General features: G+C 36.6%; 2 protein-coding genes across 4 annotated transcripts in view; one reads left to right on the top strand and one right to left on the bottom strand.

Moving 5' to 3' along the window:
• The window catches only part of IntS4 (integrator complex subunit 4), a 59,017-nt gene extending 44,059 nt beyond the window's left edge, over nt 1–14,958 (bottom strand). The window contains exons 1-4 of one of the 2 annotated variants that reach the window (XM_068362681.1): nt 14,802–14,958; nt 11,395–11,547; nt 11,093–11,221; nt 1,467–1,643 (exon numbers count right to left, since the gene is read on the bottom strand). In XM_068362681.1, the coding sequence (XP_068218782.1) occupies nt 1,467–1,643; nt 11,093–11,221; nt 11,395–11,547; nt 14,802–14,855 (513 nt within the window). In that variant the 5' untranslated portion in view covers nt 14,856–14,958. Of the gene's footprint in view, nt 1–1,466; nt 1,644–11,092; nt 11,222–11,394; nt 11,548–14,645; nt 14,729–14,801 lie in introns of those variants that run through there. The other variant, XM_068362682.1, reaches the window with a different exon arrangement.
• The window catches only part of LOC137631077 (uncharacterized), a 59,952-nt gene continuing 47,480 nt past the window's right edge, over nt 7,796–20,267 (top strand). Inside the window, exon 1 of one of the 2 annotated variants that reach the window (XM_068362683.1) lies at nt 7,796–7,814. In XM_068362683.1, coding sequence (XP_068218784.1) covers nt 7,813–7,814 — 2 coding nt within the window. In that variant the 5' untranslated portion in view covers nt 7,796–7,812. Of the gene's footprint in view, nt 7,815–15,543; nt 15,703–20,267 lie in introns of those variants that run through there. The other variant, XM_068362684.1, reaches the window with a different exon arrangement.

The following is a 20,267-nucleotide window of genomic DNA, read 5'->3' on the forward strand; positions in this document are numbered from 1 at the left end:
CTTATTTCCAAAATGAAAGAAAAATATAACGCCAATGTTTTGATATGCGTGGTAGCATCGTATTATGTACGTACATTCTGTACATGCACACATTACTAACTAACATTAAGGTAGGGAGATAACCAATGGGAGAGCAGGATGATAGTGATGAGTTTACAGTTTAGCAGTGCATAAATTTTAAAATAATTTTTCGTCGTCCAGGCGAATCTCGTTTCGTATCATGAGAGGTTTTTCGTAACATGAGGTGGAAAAAATCTTTGTATCCCTTTTCATATCATTAATTCTTCATTTAGAGAAACTATCATATCGAAAGGTATTACTGTATATTGGAACAAAAGATTTTTTAGGCAGTTATCACAAGAACAAAATGTAAACAATATTAAATCATGCAAAACCAAATAAATATATTTTACTTTTAAAATACATAATTTTCCAAATTACATAATTGTTTGTTAAACCTTTCCTTCGATCTGATAAAAAAATATGTATTTCTAATTATTTAGTGTGTAGCCACAATCACACATCATTATAACAATGTGACCTAACTATGAGTATAACAGAGCTTAATACATGCAAATTTTTCTAAGCCCCAATACCTTGGGTAACTTGAGAAATTGCTTGAACAATGAAAGATGACGTCCCAGTTTAACTTAGAACTGTAATTTAGTTCTTATTTTTTTTTTACAATAATTCTATAAAAACTTTTTACTACTTATGGTTCCATACCTATTTTGCTTAAATGAGCTCTTTACTTCTGAAGACAATAAATAAATATACAGTGCAATATATATGAAAGTGGAAGAGTGAAAGCCAAATAGATTACATCCTGGTTACCGAAGCTGACAAAAGCAATGTGATGAACTATAAAGATATTTTTGGGGAAGCATGTGTTAAAACATCATAGACTGGTAGTGATAGATTTTAATATGAGAGGTAGAAAACCCAAGAAGAGAGATTTAGGATTAAGGTTGGTGACCTTAAAGGAGAAAAGAGTGAGCAATTTAGGAATGTGAGAGAGAGAAGACTAGAAAGGTTGAACTTATAGAGATTGGGCAGAGTAACAGTTGAAAATATATAGGTGGGGATGAAGTAAATATATTTAGTCAGAAACCGTATTAGTGGGAAGAACCAGCGGATGTGGCGAGTCGAAAGATAAAAAGTGGTGATGGGACAGGTTTGTGAGTCAGTTTAATGGAAATCAAAGGCCTTTAAGGATTGGAGAGTAAGGCATGCACAGGGAGCAGAACAGTACACAGAAGAGGAAAAAGATTCTAGGAAGAAAGTAGGCATAGCTATTGGAAGAGCTATTGAGCAATTGATGAAACAATATATAGGAAAACGACCCTGGATTTGGATTTTCATATACACTAACTGTAAAACAACATATTGTAAGGTATATAAATATTCTTAAAATTGAAACATTAAAAAAATTTATTGTCAGCAACTACAAGTCAATGTCTCCTTACCTTTATGATATAATTTGTAGTGTTGCATTGGAATAAAGCTAATTGGATGACTTGATCCTGATATTTTGCATCAACAGGAGGACACTGAGATAAAGCACAGACAGTATGCACCACCTGTGCAAGGACCTTCTTTGACTTGGATCTCTTTGAGACACTCAAAACTTCTTCAAACACAAGCTGAAAAGGAAATTCTTCCATTACTCTTTTTCCTTAATGCTAGTAATCAACCAAAACTAGCCATTCTTTAGATGGTCATTTCCAATAAAATTTGTTTGTATGTACGATGGAAATGGACTAGCCTTACATTTTCAATGAGAGCGGACTGTATTCTGCCTCGATCAGCGAGTTTAAGCTGCTTACTAGGAAGGTTACTGCTAGTGGGGAGTCAAGCTTGCCCGGTTGGTGTTCTAATGAGCATCTCCGGTGATATAGAAACTGAAACCTGACACCTCTAGCCTGCATAGTCATAAAAAATAGAGCAACCATTCATTTGATAACATAATTAAAACACAACAAAAATTAGAATTTTTCCTAGCTATACAAACCTGAGTTATTTAAATGGGGTTACTTCAGGAAAATCTGGTTATGGCCAGTTAAATTATCGAGTCTAGCAGCCTAGTAAACTTTAAATGACTCAGGTTTATACAGCTAGGAAAAATACAAATTTGTAGTTTGCTCCTATGCAGATACAATCCGAGTCGTAATGGGAAATCTTCCTCGGGTGGGAGGAAGTCCCGAAGAGTAAAAAGGTTTCTTGTTGGCCAACAACCTGGTATGTCCGTGATAAAGGAGTACTGTAAAGGACACAGCTTTCTTTCATCCCGTCACCCATGGATATGCAGATTGGTCACTACCTGATGAGAAGGTTTAATTGTGAAGAACAGACATCAGCAATTATATGATTAAAGGATTTGCTGATAAGAAGTGTTCAAAACATTACCCTCAAAGGTGCTACCTGCATATGGAGGGGGATGAGGAAGAAATTTAACACTTTTAAGAAATAAGATGTAACTAATAACTGTGACACAATGCTACATGTTCTATAAGAGACAGTTCTCTACACCAACTACTGAGCGGCTATCGCAGATCAAATAGAAAAGGTGTTTAGGGATTTATGGGTACAATCCTTAAGGTAGTGAGCAGTAAAGGTTGTCTGTCTTTTCCAGGCCCCTATTTTAAGTACCCGTGAGACTGAATGGTTCTTGCAGAAAGCCATTGTTGCTACAATACCATGAATATCATATGCTTTGGGAGGCGGCCTGGTAGATACTTTTCCAGAATATTTATACGTTCTCATGATTGTCCCACACAGCCAAAAAGATAACTTGGTAGAATTAGGTAGAAGCAAACAGCTCTTACAGGACATAGTAGTAGATTGTCCATATCAAAAGTAATCTCCTTGATTCAGGAAATGAAGAAGTCACATCGATGATTGTTCAAAGCTGAATTGCGGATCTTCACTACAAATTTGGGTACCAATGAGAATGATAGTTCTCTCTACCCCTTGGAGTCTGATACAAAATAAGAGAGGCCATAATACTCACTCACCCTCTTTGAAAATGCTAATGCGAGGAGGAAGACCGTTTGAAGTGTGAGGTCCTTGTCTGAGGCCTTACTTAGATGTTCATATGGTGCTACTTTCAGGGACAGTAAAACCTTAATGACACTCAAAGTCATGGGTTTGAATTCCAATGGTGAACAGGACTGCTCAAAATTCTTTCTCAAGGCTGAGAGTTCCAAAGAGGAGAGGTCAATTACCTTCTGTTTAAAGACATAGCTCAAGGCTGAGTGATTGCCTTTCACTGTTGTGACAGAGTAAAGTTTCTCCTCCACCAGGTAATGTAAAAAGTGTGCTATCAGTTAAATAGTGACCTTAAGTGAAGCAGTGTTCCATTGATGACACCAAACACACAAAAGGGACCACTTTACCTGGTAGACCGTTGTGAAGGACTTGCGGAGATATCCTGAAATTTGCTTTGCAGTCGGTCTCGAAAAGCCCTTCTTTTGGAGGTGGTGCTAGATAACCTCCAGCTATAAAGAGACAGACACTCCACAGCTGTGTGAAAACTTTTCATGTGAGGTTGTCGAACAAGGTTTGACCAATTTGGAAGTTCTCTTTGAATCTCTACGAACAAATACAGAAGGTCCGGGTACCACTTCACTTGAGGCCACCTTGGCACCACTAGTGTTACTCAGAGGTCTTATGACATTCTGATTTTCTTCAGGACCTGGTGGATCAAACAGATAGGGGGGAAAGGCATACTCATTCATCCCATCCAAGTTGTGTTGGAATGCATCTTCCATCTACTGCTGGGTCAGGAACTGGGGATAACTCTCCCCTAGTCTGTGGTTGAGGTGAGAGGCAAACATATCGATAACTACACAAAGTCAGAAGTTCTCTTGTCACTAGATGATTAAAAGACCATTCAGAACCAACTACCGTCTTTAGTAGGCTCACATTGTCTGCTATCACATTCTTCCCCAGGATGAAAAGAGCTGTGAGGCAAACAACACTCACTACCACCCTATGATGCATCCTTATCACCAATTAACAAAGGAGGTGAGACATTGATCCTCCTTGCTTGTTGACGTACGTCACCACAGTTGTATTGTTCTTCATCAGTGACCCTTGATGGTTATCTGTAAAGTGGAGTAACACTAGGTACACTGCCTTCATTTCTAGGTACTTGATGTGGAATAACTTGTCTTTTTGTGTCCAATGACCAGAGATCTCTTCTATTCATAGATGAGATTTCCACCCTTGGTGGGATGCACCTGAGAACAGGAGGAAGTCTGGCAGATGGTCCTGTAGTGGAGACCCAACTATCAGGTTCTTTTCCTGTATCCACAACACAATATCCAATCTGACATCTTGAGGTACTTTCAGCAGAGTGGACAGAGGGTCGGATGTCTGGGTCCACTGAGACTTCAGAGCCCACTGAATGGACCCGAGATGCATTTTCCCTAAGGGAACTAGCTTCTCCAGGGAAGCAAGATGTCCCAAATATTTTTGATAAAGGTGGGCTTGGAAGAAGTCCTTCTCTAAGAATGGTGCTGCTACCTGTAGGAATCAAAGTATTCTGTCTCGTGATGGAGACATTCTGGCTTGGATCGAGTCTATATCAATGCCAACATACTAAAGCTGGCGCTTAGTTATGAGGACCAACTTCTCGAGTTATATACGGATCCAGAGATAGTGATAAAATCCAAGCAGAAGGTCTCTGTAGTGGATAAGTTGATCTCTTGAATTCGCCAGTAACAGCCAGTCGTCCAGGTAACGGAGTCGAGTCTAATCCCCATGGTATGACCCCATAAGGAGACTAGAGTGAAGACTTTTGGTTGAGGACAGGTCGAAGCACAGCACTCGGAACTGGAAGGACTAGAATCTGGATGTAGGCATCCTGGATGTCAACGGACAGTACGAAATCATTCTGTTGAATAGCTTGAATGACTGTGCGGGGTGTTTCCATCTTGAATAGGTTCAAGTGGTAAAGGTCTTCTGTATATCAGGTCTTCAGCCTTCTGTCAACTTTTCTACTAGGAAGATGATGTTAAAGAAACCTGGAGACTTGTCAAGGACTTCTTTAATGGCATTCTTTCCCAGAATCCTGTGAATGTCGTCTTGCAAGAGAAGATCCTTCTCTGATCCCCTCAAATGCAAAGACGGGTTCATTAGAGTCAGAGTGAATGGGATGCGATACCCTGAACGAAGGACTTCTACTGCCTAGGGCTCCACCCCAGGGAACTGACACCTTTCCAATAACTTTACAGGCATCCCAACACACCCGCCGTGGTAAGTTGGGGGAATTGCCATTGTTAACAGGCGATAAGGGGTATTTCGAAAGGAGTGACCCTTGGGAAGAAAGGAGTGCAAGAATTCTTCTTGTTTCTTATACTGAGGAGGGTCTTTTTCCAGTAGCAGACAAGTGGGAAGCATGAGGCTTAACTGTAGGAGAAGCAGGAAAATATGATGAAGCTGCTATCCCAGCTATCTTTCTCCAACTTTTCAGTGGCCGAGTAAACTTCTGCAGGCAGGAAAGAGTTTGGGTGTAAAGTAATTTGTTGTGTTGTGAAGGCTAGCGAGTCTCTATTTGCCATTTGACGCATGAATTTACGCCCAACTGCATCCATACGCTTAAGAATCTAGTTGTCCCAGAGAAAGGCATACTGATGAAACAGGAACTCCAGGACCTTAGCTCTGGAGTGAACAAGGTCTTTATATTGTTTTTGAATATTACAAGCTGACAGGCTTACAGAAACTGCATATAAGGACAATGCTCCTGACCAGTGGTCCAGCTAGGGGCAAGCTTAGAACGCTACTTATAGGCCATCTCTAGGTTAGTTAGAGCGGCAGTAGAGAAAGCAGCTGATTGCTGAGATAGTTGTTCCCTAGACACCACCGGCCTCAGAGTTGCAACATCCGAGGCGATGGGTAATGGCTTACGATGAGCTGTTTCTGATACAGTACATAAAACTTACATTGCCATGAAAGAGCAGGAGGTAACAGTTACGATGATCTTGCAGCTTTCGGAGAGTGGTTTGAATCCGAGACCTGCTTCTCCATTTGTCTCAATGTTAAGAACCTATTAAGACCATGAAAGATCTAAATTATGCCATGAACTCTGAACTTCTGGGAAAAACCCATCTATGAAAATACCTCTCCCAATGACAAGTGTAAATGGGTCTTCCCAAGGCCATTAATTCTTCTAATGATGCTCAGGACCTTTGATAAATGATGATAATTTTCTCATAGCTACAGTAGAAACCTCTGGAGGGACCACTACTGCTTGTTTGGAAGAGTCCACCTTAAGAGATCTAAATTCAAAATTCTTATGAACGACAAAGGAGCTCTTCTTGAGTTGGTTTCAGTACTACTTCTTGCCGGAATTGGAGGGCTACCTCCAGAACAAAGGCATGGCATTCAAGTCCTCCTCACCCTTGACAACGCTCATAGACCTCAGTTTGGGGTGATGAGCCCTAATGTTCAAGTGGTGGTTTTTCCTCCTAATACCAATGCCCTCATCCCACATCTATGGACCAGAGGGTCATCAAGAACTTCAAAGCCCACTACAGCCATCACCTGATGGCATGACTCCAAATAGCCAGCAATAATGACGATGACTTCAACACGACGGAGCATTGGAAGAAGTTCATGACTGCAGACTGTCTGTCTGTTATCAAGGATTCCTTCCACAATGTCAAGCCTGAAACCATGATGACTTCTATACATGGATAAAATAATCCATACACAAAATTAAAAATGCTTCAAAATTTCCAATGTACAACTTTGTGTACAAAATTTTCTTTCAAATGGTTTTTAGATGAATAAAAAACTAGGTTGAGATTTAAAAAAAAAAAAAAAGGAGTTAGAGTTTGAGGTAACTCCAAAATAATATATTTGTATTGGGATAGAGTCGTGCCCCCTAAAAAAAGTTGATTAATTTGTACTGTAATCAATTTTACACCTTTAATTAAACTTCAATTTACTGTACACAAACATCTTTATCTTTGAAAGCTAATCAGTTGAACATTCATATCAAGGGGACTTACGATACACTCTCGTAATATCCCATTTTAGTACATTTATCAAATTTAATCAGATGTTTACAATCAATATATCTAAAAACCAGGAAACCATTTCTAGTTGCATACACTTTTACTCATTAACATTTCACAAAATGATAAAAGCCTGATGAGGACTGTATCACATACAGTTTGGAATGGAGAAAATTGTAGGTATGAGAAGTTACAGAGGGCTAATTCTGTTATCCTTACTTTTCTGATAATATAATCCCGCTTCACGTATCATCCAAAATAATCAGTGCAGACAAAGAGCTATCTGTAGCTTTGTGTGTGTGGATGCAGCATTTATATCTACATTCAGTTATACTGAAAGTATTTGTATATTTTCTTATTTTGTTGTACTCATTCAATTCCACTCTTTTAAACTTCTAAGAAAAAATATACATGACATAGAGTAAACCACTTTTTAACTTGAATACTGCACATTATATGAGCACATCATACACTCAGGACTCACACTCATACACAGAACTGTTAAACTTTCCATCAAATTAAGGAAGTTTTTCAGATAAAAAACTCTACATAAAAAATCAAACTTACAAACTATTAAGATAATTCCAATAAAATAGATGTAAACAGGTTCATCTCATATCATGCTATTCTTCTGCATTGCCACTTGTTAGTTAAATAAGATAGAATCTCGACATATCTTTCATTCATGAGTAGTTCTTATCAGAATCTTTATCATTCACCTGATAACACATTTAGTCATCTCAACACATCTTTTACACTTGCTACTCTATAAACCTTGAATTCAGTCATAATGTAAGTACCACATTGTAACTTCTTCATCTGTTGAGAGTAATAAATTAACCTCCTCCTGGAATCATCAGAATCTGCTCTGATTACTATATAAAGCTAAAAGATCCTGGAGCCAAGAAAATCAAAGATGGTCTTGAATAACTGCAATGCTAAACACTTCTATTCAATGTAGAAAATGTGATTACAGTAATCCTAATTTCTGCACCAAAAAGATATATATTTCAATATTTCTTGTGTACCACAAATAAAAGTTTATGTTAACTGATTTTATCTTTAGATATTCCGTACAGCATGGACAGTCCAATTTGTTTACGGTTCATTATAACAGGGACTGGAATAATTATGATACTTTTCTCACATATTATGTAAAACTATGCTCTACTTCTAGAGAAAAAAAAATTATAACTAGAAAAGCACTCAGAGCGCAGACCTCCGCCATGAAAGCTTATTTCTCAAAACCAGATTACCTTTCCCAGAATCAATTTAGACCATAGGCATATTTGAAGTCTGTGTGACAACCATGTGCAAACTTGGGGTTAAGGTTAGGGTTAATTAGGTCGACCTTGACCTTTGACCTAGGTCTTTCATATTGAATCACTTCCACATCTCAGCTTAAAATCCCATTATTTGGACATGGTTTTCTTCCAGAGTTAAGGGGAATCCCAGACACCTAAAGGGAGTGTAAGAGAACAAAAATATTAACTGGCTCTAGAATATTAACCCAAGCAGCAGAAAAGTCTCAGGTGGTCAATTGAATCACTTTCTGTAAAATCTAATACAACTATTAAAGTTCTTTAGAATTAGGGGGTGAGAAACTTTGGTTGAAGTCCTAGGTTTGTATCAAAACATTCTAATTTGTCTTGAAAACCAAACCTGTTTCACTGTGAGCTTATTACTTAAATGAACATAAATGTGAATACAGTAGCACCTTGAATGCAGGAGAACTAGATGCTGATGCAGTGACATGCCAAAGGGGCTTAAAGAGACCTATGGAAGTGCTACGAATTAGAGTAGTACAAAATTTTAAGCTTCAAAGGGAACTGTGCATCAAGCACCAACTCAGCTCCCGTAGAAAATGTTACTTAGATATTTTAAGAGATGAAACATGTAACACAAGACTCTCTTTACGATACAACCTTGAAAATTTTACATTTTGTAGGCAAGCATGTTATGAAAGTGAAGGAAATGAGAAAGATCCTCCAAAAATATGCCCAGGTCCACTATAATTACTAGTTCAAATGAGACAGATAAAAATATATCTCTGCTTAACATATCTGCAGAAAGGTATAAAGTCCCAAAACCTTAAACTCTGGACAAAATGAAGTCCCATCAAGTTCAGTTGAAGAAAAACCTGAGAGGGAGATCAGTTAACTATTGGATGATCATGAAAAAATTACAGTATGAGACTGACACAACTCTGTCTTGAAAGTGTCTTTAACTGAATGGGGAGAAAGCACATGAAAATGTCTTACTGGGATACCACGAGGAGTTCATCCTTTTGGTTAGGACTAAAGGGAAGGTTGGACCAAAGATTTCATACAAAGAAAAGACTTTCAAGTCAGAAAAACCCCATAAAGGGGAGAAAAAGAATTCAAAGAAAACTTTCCAATGAAAACTATTATAATAAAGCTTCCAGGCAGATGACCTGCAATCTAAAGACTTGAGAGTGAAATAAAAGAAATGGCTCTTGATATGGAGAGACAGACTTCCACCTCTGTCAATAAATAAATTAATCAAAAAAGAAGGGAGGCTACCAGTATTGAAATCTGGTGGTACAGATGTCCCCAGGCCTGGCAATGAATGGTTTAACAACTACTATGGGGTCTATATACTTCTTGAATTAATGACTGAATTGCACACCTGGTCTTAGTCTGCCTAAGTCTACCCACAATGACTAAAATAACTTAGGTGATGCTTCTTTCAGAGTCTGAGGTGATAACTGTCAAGTACTGGTTCCCAACCAGTACCTCGTGAACTTTTTGTTTATTGCAGACAGATTGCGAATTGCTAAAGACGTGTGAACGAATGAAAAAATGCTTGTAATTCACGATGTTCATGTAAAATAATTTAAGATTAAAATGAAAAATGGCAAACTATATGCCCTGTTCAACAGGGTATTCTTGCATTTGGAAGAAATTCAAACTACTACTGGCATTACATAGCAGATTTAACATCCATAAATAGGGTCAAAGGCTAGTCACATAAGTGGTATTACCATCCAGTTATCCAAATACTTGGTGGACCAACCTAATGTAGCCAGATCTTAATTTTCTACAGTTAAAAGACAGCAATCTATGGTCAGACCTCTAGTTGTCTTATGCTTTGGATATACTTTTAGAGTGGAGTACGATTACACTTTCAACTACATAATAACCCTTGTGGTCCTCAATGTTTTGATTGTAAGCTTTCAAATTTTGTCTTATATATCTCTACCCCTATCAAATACTTGAAAAACAGTATAAAAAATATCTAATTTGAAAGAAAAAAAAAATATCCCCCCTGCATAGTGCTCTAAATTGTTTATAAAGTATTCAGCATAAAATATCTTAAATATAATTGATATTCAATATTTTTTCATGAGAGATCTCTGGTGAAATCTAACTTATCCTACATTTATCAGGCATTCCCTGTTATGGAACTTTCTCAAGGAAACCATATGCAGCCTTCTTCAAAATTTTCAAAACTTTGAGAACATAGGCAATTTCTAAATCTATTTCAATCCTATCTTCAAATAACAACAGATTGTCTCAAGTCATGATTAGATCTTCATAAACCTCACAGCTACCTTATATGTTAACCCTTTTACCCCCAATGGACGTACTGGTACGTTTCACGAAACTCATCCCTTTACCCCCATTGGACATACCAGTATGTCCATTAAAAAAAAAAAATGCTATTTACATTTTTTTTTGCACATTTTTTATAACTTTAAGAGAAACTTCAGGCATTTTCCAAAAGAATGAGACCAACCTGACCTCTCTATGACAAAAATTAAGGCTGTTAGAGAAATCTAAAAAAAATATAATGCAAAATGTGCTTGAAAAAAAATGCCTGGGGGTTAAGGGTTGGAAAGTTCCAAATAGCTTGGGGGTAAAAGGGTTAATAATGGCTGTAAAATCTTGGACATTGCTGGTGTATCTCCATCCTGAAGAATACTTAGTTCTGTCAACAGACATCAAATGTGAAACAAACAAGACAACCAAAACAAATTCATTCCTTAATCAAAATTTTATCACAACAGTGACATATAACTGAATACTATATACAAAACAAAACCATACCTGAGCTTGAGAGTGTGTGGTGATAATGGCTCCAATAATAGCCAAGACTTTGATTATGATAATAGGAGGAAGAGTGTCATTCTGAAGAAGCAGAATAAGAGCTTGGATCACTTCATCTTGAAGCTCCCCCTAGAAATAATATTGTGACATATTAGTACGGTCTGACATACTTTACAATGAGACAAATTTACAAATAGCATACAGTACATTATAATGTACAAAAGTAATTCATATACAGTACTGAATTTAATGGGAATAAAGATATTGAATTAAAAAAAAGTTATCCATCGGATTAAACCTACCGAAACAGGCAAAGAGTGATGCAAGTTCACTAATGTATGCAGCAGCTGCTGAGGATCTGTAGATTCTAAGGAAGCACTGCTAAACTCGCAGTGATCTATGGTGCGAGTGCGACGCACTAGCTGAAGCCTTTTGGTGGGCTTTGGTGGTTCCTCCTGAAATAATCACCAATAAGATATAAGTAAGAATCTTCAAGACAAATGGTCAGCATATTACAAACATTTCACAAAAAAAGAGTTCCTACTTTATGATAAGGATGCTTTTTTTTTTTATTCTGACAAACAGCAGGGGTCTGTTTTATTTAAAAATTTCTCAATACACACATCAAAATTATTGGAATGAATGAGCTTCTCATTTTATTTTCCATTAGAATTTTGGGACAATAAGCCTGAAGAGAATTACTTCTTTCAAACTTATTAGTCTGACTGAACAGTATTCAGGGTCTGACTAATCATGGATATTAAATATTTTTCACTCAGAATACAGACATGAAGTAAAATGAGATAAAAAGATAACAAAAAACATCATGAATTAATGCTACCTGCCAACCAATGAAAACACTAATAGTTATGGCACATAAAAGCATTACCAACTTATTCCAATTCACATATTTTACAGTAAAAGCTACATTTCTCAGGGGACAATGTCCCATTTTTACATTTCTTGTTTGATCTGTCATATCCAGATGTTTATCAGTAAATATACCAAATTCCTTACTGTCTACTGCATACTATTGGTACTTGTATTACATATCTAATTCACTAATTCAAGATTAGGCTTATCTAAAGTTTCTTTTGACTATGTTAATACAGTTTCATTCTTATTTGACTTCATAACTATAGTAAAATCCTTAAAATAGGCAGCATTCTGTATCACAGTTTTAAAATGTACACTGTACTTCAAGCTCACTCACTTTAAACATACCAGTAGGAAAAGGGTCTTTTAAAAGGGGAAAATAATTAGGACAGCCTATGTCTTGGGGCAGCCCATGTGGGGGCAAGCCAATCCAACTTAGCGCCGGTCTCAAGTCCAGATAAATGGGGAGAGTTAAATTAATAAGATTAAATTAAAAGGGAAAAGTACACGAAAGCTTGGAAAAGGATAGAGTTTACTACACAGGGGAGGATACAGAGCAATATGGGATAGGATATGCAAGAGAATATTAGCGGTCCAGTTTATTACTGTTGAGCTCATTGGCTGAAAGTTGGTGAAAGATAAGAGTATGTCACATAACATCTGCATACACTCATCAATAAGATTGTAGTAAAGAGGAGGAGGAATTCAGAGGGAAATTAGAAGAATATTTATTTAGAGAATTCAAAGAAGTGAACAGTTTGTGTTATTTGGAGACACTACGGTATTCTTAAAACTATCTGTAACAGATATAGCCTCAAGTATAATTCATACAGGGCAACAAAATTATCATTCATTGGCATCCTAATATGGTTTGAGGTCCCCCTTGCACACTGAGTAGAATATTGGGGATTAGCTATTCATAATCAAAGTTAACATTCCTACCAAAAGTATTATGCAGTATGCAGTTAGATATCTAAAGTATTAAGCTTTAAATTGATGTAAAAATTTTACCAAAATATAAGAACTGACAGAGGATTATTATTACTGTAAGGAGAGTTACCAGCCCAATGAGTCTTGCTCAACTCTTACGGAGATGGTCACTTGACAGTGGAATTGACAATACAATATTGAGTAGATTAATCACCAGAGGCACATAAAGCCCCGGTTATCCATTAGGGCTCCTTCTACTTATACAAATATCAGATGTCATAACTTGAATAAAAGGATTTAAAATTTGACAGGCTGACACGGAAATTTCTAAATCCAAGATTAAAGCAACATACAATTACATCGAAGGGTAGCTAAATCCCTAGGTTAGGTAAGGACTCAGCTCACTAGGTTTAACAAGGATAGTCAGAATGTATGGTACAAACATAGATTTGTGGACAGGTTGCCGTTATCAGCAGTATGTGAGTTTATTTGACATGCCAAGTATTTTTGCTATTGTGCTAAAATTGTAAGGAAACCAAAGAGATGCACCTTAACCAATAGTACCACACCATAACCTGACTTGGAGCCTTTGTATATCAGCGGCCAGTTTCTCCCATGTGCATAGAAGATGGGAATTTCTTCCAATTTTCTGGTCGTTCGTAATACTATTTCTGCAAAACCTCTACACAAGAACACCAACTAACTTAAACTTCCCCAACTAATCTAACCTGAAAGCCATGTCCTTACTTACTTATCTAACTGTGACCGCTATCATACATAAACCCCATCGACTTAGATGGCAATCACCTTACTAATCAGGGAGGGGTGTGTGCTCCACACCATCTTCCTTCACATAGCTACATATTAAGGTCACATTCTAATCAACGGCAAACATTACAGATGTTATAGTAACCCTACCACTGTTAAGTTTCTAACACTGTTTCTTTGCCATTATCTCTGAGATACTGTCCTTATCATCATTATTATTATTATTATTACTAGCCAAGCTACAACCCAAGTTGGAAAAGCAAGATGCTATAAGACCAAAGGCTCCAATAGGGAAAAATAGCCCAGTGAAGAAAGGAACTCAGGAAATAAATAAATGAGGACAAATTAACAATAAATCATTCTAAAAACAGTAAAAACGTCTAAATAGATGTCATAAAAACTATTAACAATGTCAAAAAGATATTTCATATATAAACTATAAAAGACTCATGTCAGCCTGGTCAACATAAAACATTTGCTCCAATAAGTGAATAATCTAGCCTAGGAATTAACCTAATGCAGTCAGGTGATAGAGATTGATCTACTTTTAGGGTCTACTCTGCTTACAAGATTCTGACACATTACATGAATAATGGTAAATAATAGTGGGGCATAATTTCAACTAATTATTGATAGGTTAGTTCCAATATAAAGAAAAGCAAACATATATGGATATAGTGAATACCTGTCGTTGGGAGTTAGCCAAAAATTAGATGATTTACTAAATAAAAATATGCAAACTTCTCTCATTTACCTATAATGTAATGTATTCATGTGCACAATCAATAAATCTTTTCTTGACTTAAAATTGAAAAATCTTAAACGAATTCAATAAAGCTTCAAGCTCAGGGATATCCTGCAATTGCAAAAATTTCTCATAGCTTTACCCAAAACAAGACCAGATTAGCACAACCTAACCATAAGAGATACATAAATGTTAATCACCCTCGCCTAAAAACTAAGGCATGACATGATTTACTTTCCAAAATTCAATAAAAAACATTGACCTCTTTCTACACAAGAAAGAGGGGGAGGGCCCAAATTCATAAGGCCGCCGACACTTTATGCTTAAATAACGTTATAATAAGGACTAAATAGTCCGTTTACTAGTGAAAGAAATGAAATATCATCTTACCACAATCGTCTGGCAATATTCAGCTAGCGCCCTCTTCTTTAATAACGCAGCCATTATGTCTCAAATAAAATATTTTCACTGCATTTAAGTAATCTTAGGCAAATTTTATACTTTTAATAGACGAAATACCATAATCGAAAACGATTTACAAGTGAGATCGAGGGAGGCGATCAGATTAAAACAAAGTCGAGGTTCGATCCTCTTTTGTTTCAATCTCTCATTTCCCAATTAGTAGTACTTTTCCAAGATTTGATCATGTGTTCAGGAATGTCTTTGATGAAATTTAAAATCCAAAACGTGTTATTATTAAATATATTTCGCAGCCATTTCCTAAAAAATAATATGTATTACAAAAACATTTTTTCCATCAGCGGAGAAAGTATCGTTTGGAAAATATTCCCCTTTCTACAACTATTTTGTTCAGCTTTTTATTTTGAAATTGTGGTAAAATTCAATATACTTAATTATCAAATACATTTTTGTCCTATATTTAGCCTTGTTAGACCAAAGAAAATAAAGTTGGACTTTGACTCACACTGTGGTGATGTTACATAAGACTACTGATTTTGATTTCTTACTCGACGCGTACAAACAATTATATAGAATTAGCCAGAACTTTGGTGTATAACCTGAAGAATTTCTTTGGTAAGTTTTACAGAGTAAAAAATTAAAAAACTTTGTACAAATCTACGCCTAAGGCGGTCTTTGATTGTAAAGCCCTTTTCTGAATGGGGTTAGATAACGTTACGCATTGTGGCGTTCATTTATTTACTACAGGAGCGAACGAGTCCGTCCTCTATAGTTGTGTGTTGATATGGCGTGCACGAGGCAATAGTAACTAAACAACAAAATGGAGTAAACTACAAGAAATTCACCATTCAACACACAACTATTAAGCAAGGTACCTCCATTAAGACCCCTTGCATAAGTTTGTTTGTGAATATTTTAGCTGTAACGTGTACTTTTAACTCGTAAGGTGATGGAAGTGTAGAGGCGGTGGTGGTGGTTCTGTGGTTGAACGAATGGAGAGGGGAAATTGTGAATATAATTAGACCTCCTTCACTTCCTGTGGCGTTACACAGCCGACCGCCTCGTCTCTCGAACTGCTTTTCATAAGTGCTTTGCCAAGTATATTGTTTATCATATGTATAGTTTTAACAACAGGAGGTTTATCAATATTACCGTAGGATAAAGTTTAACCGCTATCCTATGACCTTGAACTTGAGCGATGGATTTTGGGAAGTTGCCTCTACTAACCCCATGCGTTAGTATTAAGTAATTGGACTGTATCTATAGATTGTTTTAGAATTTTATTGTAACCACGGTAAACTTCATGACCCGAAAACTAGGTTGGATACCCATCTATAGTTTCTATTGGTAATGATACCCTAGGGTGGAGTGTGTAATGTAAGAACATAGTTAAAACCAAAGTGTTATGGTAAAGTTTTTACAAGTCTACTGGGTATCATTTCTAATAGAAAATATAGGTTTTTCTGTAGCAAATTATGTGATTTAACAGAATTTGACGTTCATTTCAACCGCAAACATACAGAACAACCAGTTCGACTAACTTCAAGTAGCCGAACTTGTTGTTGCGGTTGAAATGAAGGTGAATACCTGTTAAATCATTATTTACTAGAAGAAAACCTACTTTCTCTGTGAAAATGTTTAAATATAGTGGCTCTTGTTTCGCCGTGGGCTCGCTTCACTCCCCAGAAAAAAAAAACATCAAGCTCGTATGTACCGGCAAGCGGTAATGTTGACCTACGCACTAACATTAGCAACGCTAAATATAATGGGTCTTGTACCGCCACTGGCTCAAACATTAGCAACGCTAAATATAATGGGTCTTGTACCGCTACTGGCTCACTTCACTAACATTAGTAATGTTACGCTAACATATATATTTCTGAAACTATTCATTACCGATAGGAACGAGTGTCATTTTCAAAGAGAACGGACCTTTTTCTATTGAAAATATTTTTTTCCCTAGGTTATATTCTTCTTTCCCTAGGTTACATTACCTTGTAATAAACTATAATAGAACCAATATTATAGATGTGTAGGTAAAGAAAATTTTTAAATACTATCAAACTTGATTTTTAGGTCTTTCAGCCAGCTTACCTAATCTAACCTAGGATTATATGTTGATTAGTTTTCATTGAACAGTGCAATATTAGTCAGGACATTGAAACTCGCTCATTTGTATAGATCTTTGTAAAACCACAATTTTATATCCCATGTATGACGGGTGGAAGCCTCTATTAATGGGATTATAGATTTTGATTATAAAAATGACATGCTTTTATCACCAGGTAGTGCAGAAAAACTGAAAGGTGGTGCTTCTGTCGTCAGTTACTTAGTTGACTAGGAGCCTATGTATATTAGCGGCCAGTTCCTCAAGCGTTTATTAGAAATGATCAACTAGCCTAAACTTTTCCCCTAACCTAACCTACGAGCCGTGTCTTCACCTACTTTTCTAATGGGGGGCTGAAGCCCCCCTGTGACCCCCTTACAGTGCTGTATTCTAAGTTAGACAAAATAATACATACAGGTGGCCGCTATCACATATACACCCCGTTGACTGGAATAAGGGCCGGACATTATATATTGTAAACCTCTTAGTTCAGTATTGAATATCTAGTATAATTAAAGTTTTTTTTTTTTCTTTTTTGATAATGAAATCATAGGGTAGAAATGTTTGATATATTTAGTCTGATTTTGGGAAATTAAAGCCAAGTCTATGTTCAAACAGATGCTGGAGTGCTAAACTAAACCTCATTCCTATGTTAAGGTTATTTAGTTGATAATTAACAAAATAATTTCCTTTATCTATATCCTGTAGTACTGAATTGTGAATTTAGCTTATTCCATAATATATAAATTGTACTGTATACACATCTTGATAAATTAATTGCCCTTGATTTTCAATGCATAACTATTCTTATACTAATGCTCCTAGTAAAACTAAGGGATGTATTTTTCTAAGTAACAGATAAATGTGCATGTCTTATGGTCACCAGTCCTGTCACTTGCATAGAAAATTAGAATCCTTCTAAATAGTGTACGTAGTCACTTAGAGGTAATGAAGAATATTTACTTGCTGTTGGTCCACTGCACTAATAAATAACTTTGGTCTCTCCCTCTCCTCTCTCTCTCCTCTCTCTCTCTCTCCTCTCTCCTCTCCTCTCTCCTCTCTCCCTCTCTCTCTCTCTCTCTCCTCTCTCTCTCCCTCTCCTCTCTCTCTCCCTTCCTCTCTCCCTCCCTTCTCTCCCTCCCTTCTCTCCTCTCTCCCTCCCTTCTCTCCTCTCTCCCTCCCTTCTCTCCTCTCTCCCTCCCTTCTCTCCTCTCTCCCTCCCTTCTCTCCTCTCTCCCTCCCTTCTCTCCTCTCTCCCTCCCTTCTCTCCTCTCTCCCTCCCTTCTCTCCTCTCTCCCTCCCTTCTCTCCTCTCTCCCTCCCTTCTCTCCTCTCTCCCTCCCTTCTCTCCTCTCTCCCTCCCTTCTCTCCTCTCTCTCTCTTCTCTCCTCTCTCCCTCTTCTCTCCTCTCCTCTCTCCCTCTTCTCTCCTCTCTCTCTCTTTCTCTTTTTTTTTTTTTTGTGGAGACCATTGAACTCCTCTGTTTTGGATCCTTGTGTTTCTCTTGAGTGGGTAAATTCTCAGATCGCTGGTCTGAAAATTCCCTTCGCTGGAATTGTTTAAACAATCCTGTATCTAAGTGCCGGAAAAAGCAGATTCTTGACTCTTAACAATCAATCTGGTTGTACGAGGGAGTACTGACGACGGGGATGAAGACTCATATTAAGAGGGTACTATCTTGACCTCCTAGTCTCTGTCCATGGCAATCCTCAAAGTGATGTACTGGAGCAACCACTGTTCGTGAGTGGTTGCATATTTTTCTTCCTTAGGATTTGGCCAAGACGAAAAATAAATACACTGACCTCATCCTCTGAGACATGAAGGTGGAATCCTCTTAGGGCATCAATCTGCAAATCAATGAGTAAATTTGGTTCTAAAGAGATGATATACAGCGGCCTTCTGCTTCACCAGCCATGAGGGACAGGAAGCAGCACTTGCCTGTCCATTGTAATAAATCAAATCCGTGTTTATAATTGGGGTTATATATATATATATATATATATATATATATATATATATATATATATATATATATATATATATATATATATATATATATATAAATACTATATTACATTAGTGGTTCTGTATGTTTCATTAGAATCTAAATGTAATTTTTGTATGAATAAAGATAGTTTTTTTCTTTTTACTCTAATGGTAATACATTGAAAGTATACAGCAAGGTGGAACTGCACTTTCCACAATACCTTTATAGATTTGCATGCTGGAGTCACATCTTGATGACTGAAAATATTAGGTTAAGAATTCATTAGTTATACAAAAATTTTCTCCAGCTCTTCAACATCGTCATAATAAGCACGAAATTGAAGCCAAACGTGTGAATTTGATGACCAAAATCTTGGTTGAAATTAAACAAAACTTGACAAGAATTAGCAACCTAATGGTGTCTGAACCGTGCTGACCAGGGAACAGAGGATACCCTTCAGAAGTATTCAGACATGTTGCAGAAAGACAGCAAAGTTAAAAGGGTCTCCCTTGTCCTTAGGTCCAGAATATCACAGCCATCTCGATGAAGCAAAGGGTTCATTGTTATGCTAAAGCGTGCAGTTTTTGAAAGAACAGTATTACATTTATTTTTGTCACGTATTACCAGGAACGATGTCTTTCTTAACATTGTGATAAAACACTCGCTGTGAGGGAGCATTCATTACAGGAATTATTCTTCCCTTAGTCGTGTTTTGTATCTGTAAAAGATGACACCCCATTCCAAAGAATTTATTCCAAAAGATATATTCGTGTAGTGTATCATAGTCTTACATCCATCTGTACTCAAAGAAATTTAAAGGTTAAGGTTAAGATCCTTGTTAGTAGGTGGTATCCTCCCACTCACACAACCATAGGTTTTTATATACTTTACTGTGTGTATATATATATATATATATATATATATATATATATATATATATTTTTTATATATATACAGTATATATTTATATATATATTTTTTATATATATACAGTATATATTTATATATATATTTATATATATACAGTATATATTTATATATATATTTATATATATACAGTATATATTTATATATATATTTATATTTATATATATTTTGGGTGTCCCATAAGTTTTCACACATAGTAACAAACAAATGTTTCTTGACAAAAACCCTTTTTATTAATATATCCTCAATATGTCCGTAATTTTTTCGGAAACATTTTAATGCGTGTCCTCCTCTGCTGAAGAACGCTTTTAATAACATCTAGATTTATGTTTGTAATGGCGTTTGCAATAGGTTCCTTGAGATGTAAACCGTCTCGGAACGTATCACAAACGCCATCACAAACATAAATCCAGATG

The sequence above is a fragment of the Palaemon carinicauda genome, chromosome 39 (genome assembly GCF_036898095.1).
Source record: "Palaemon carinicauda isolate YSFRI2023 chromosome 39, ASM3689809v2, whole genome shotgun sequence".
Taxonomy (NCBI): domain Eukaryota; kingdom Metazoa; phylum Arthropoda; class Malacostraca; order Decapoda; family Palaemonidae; genus Palaemon; species Palaemon carinicauda.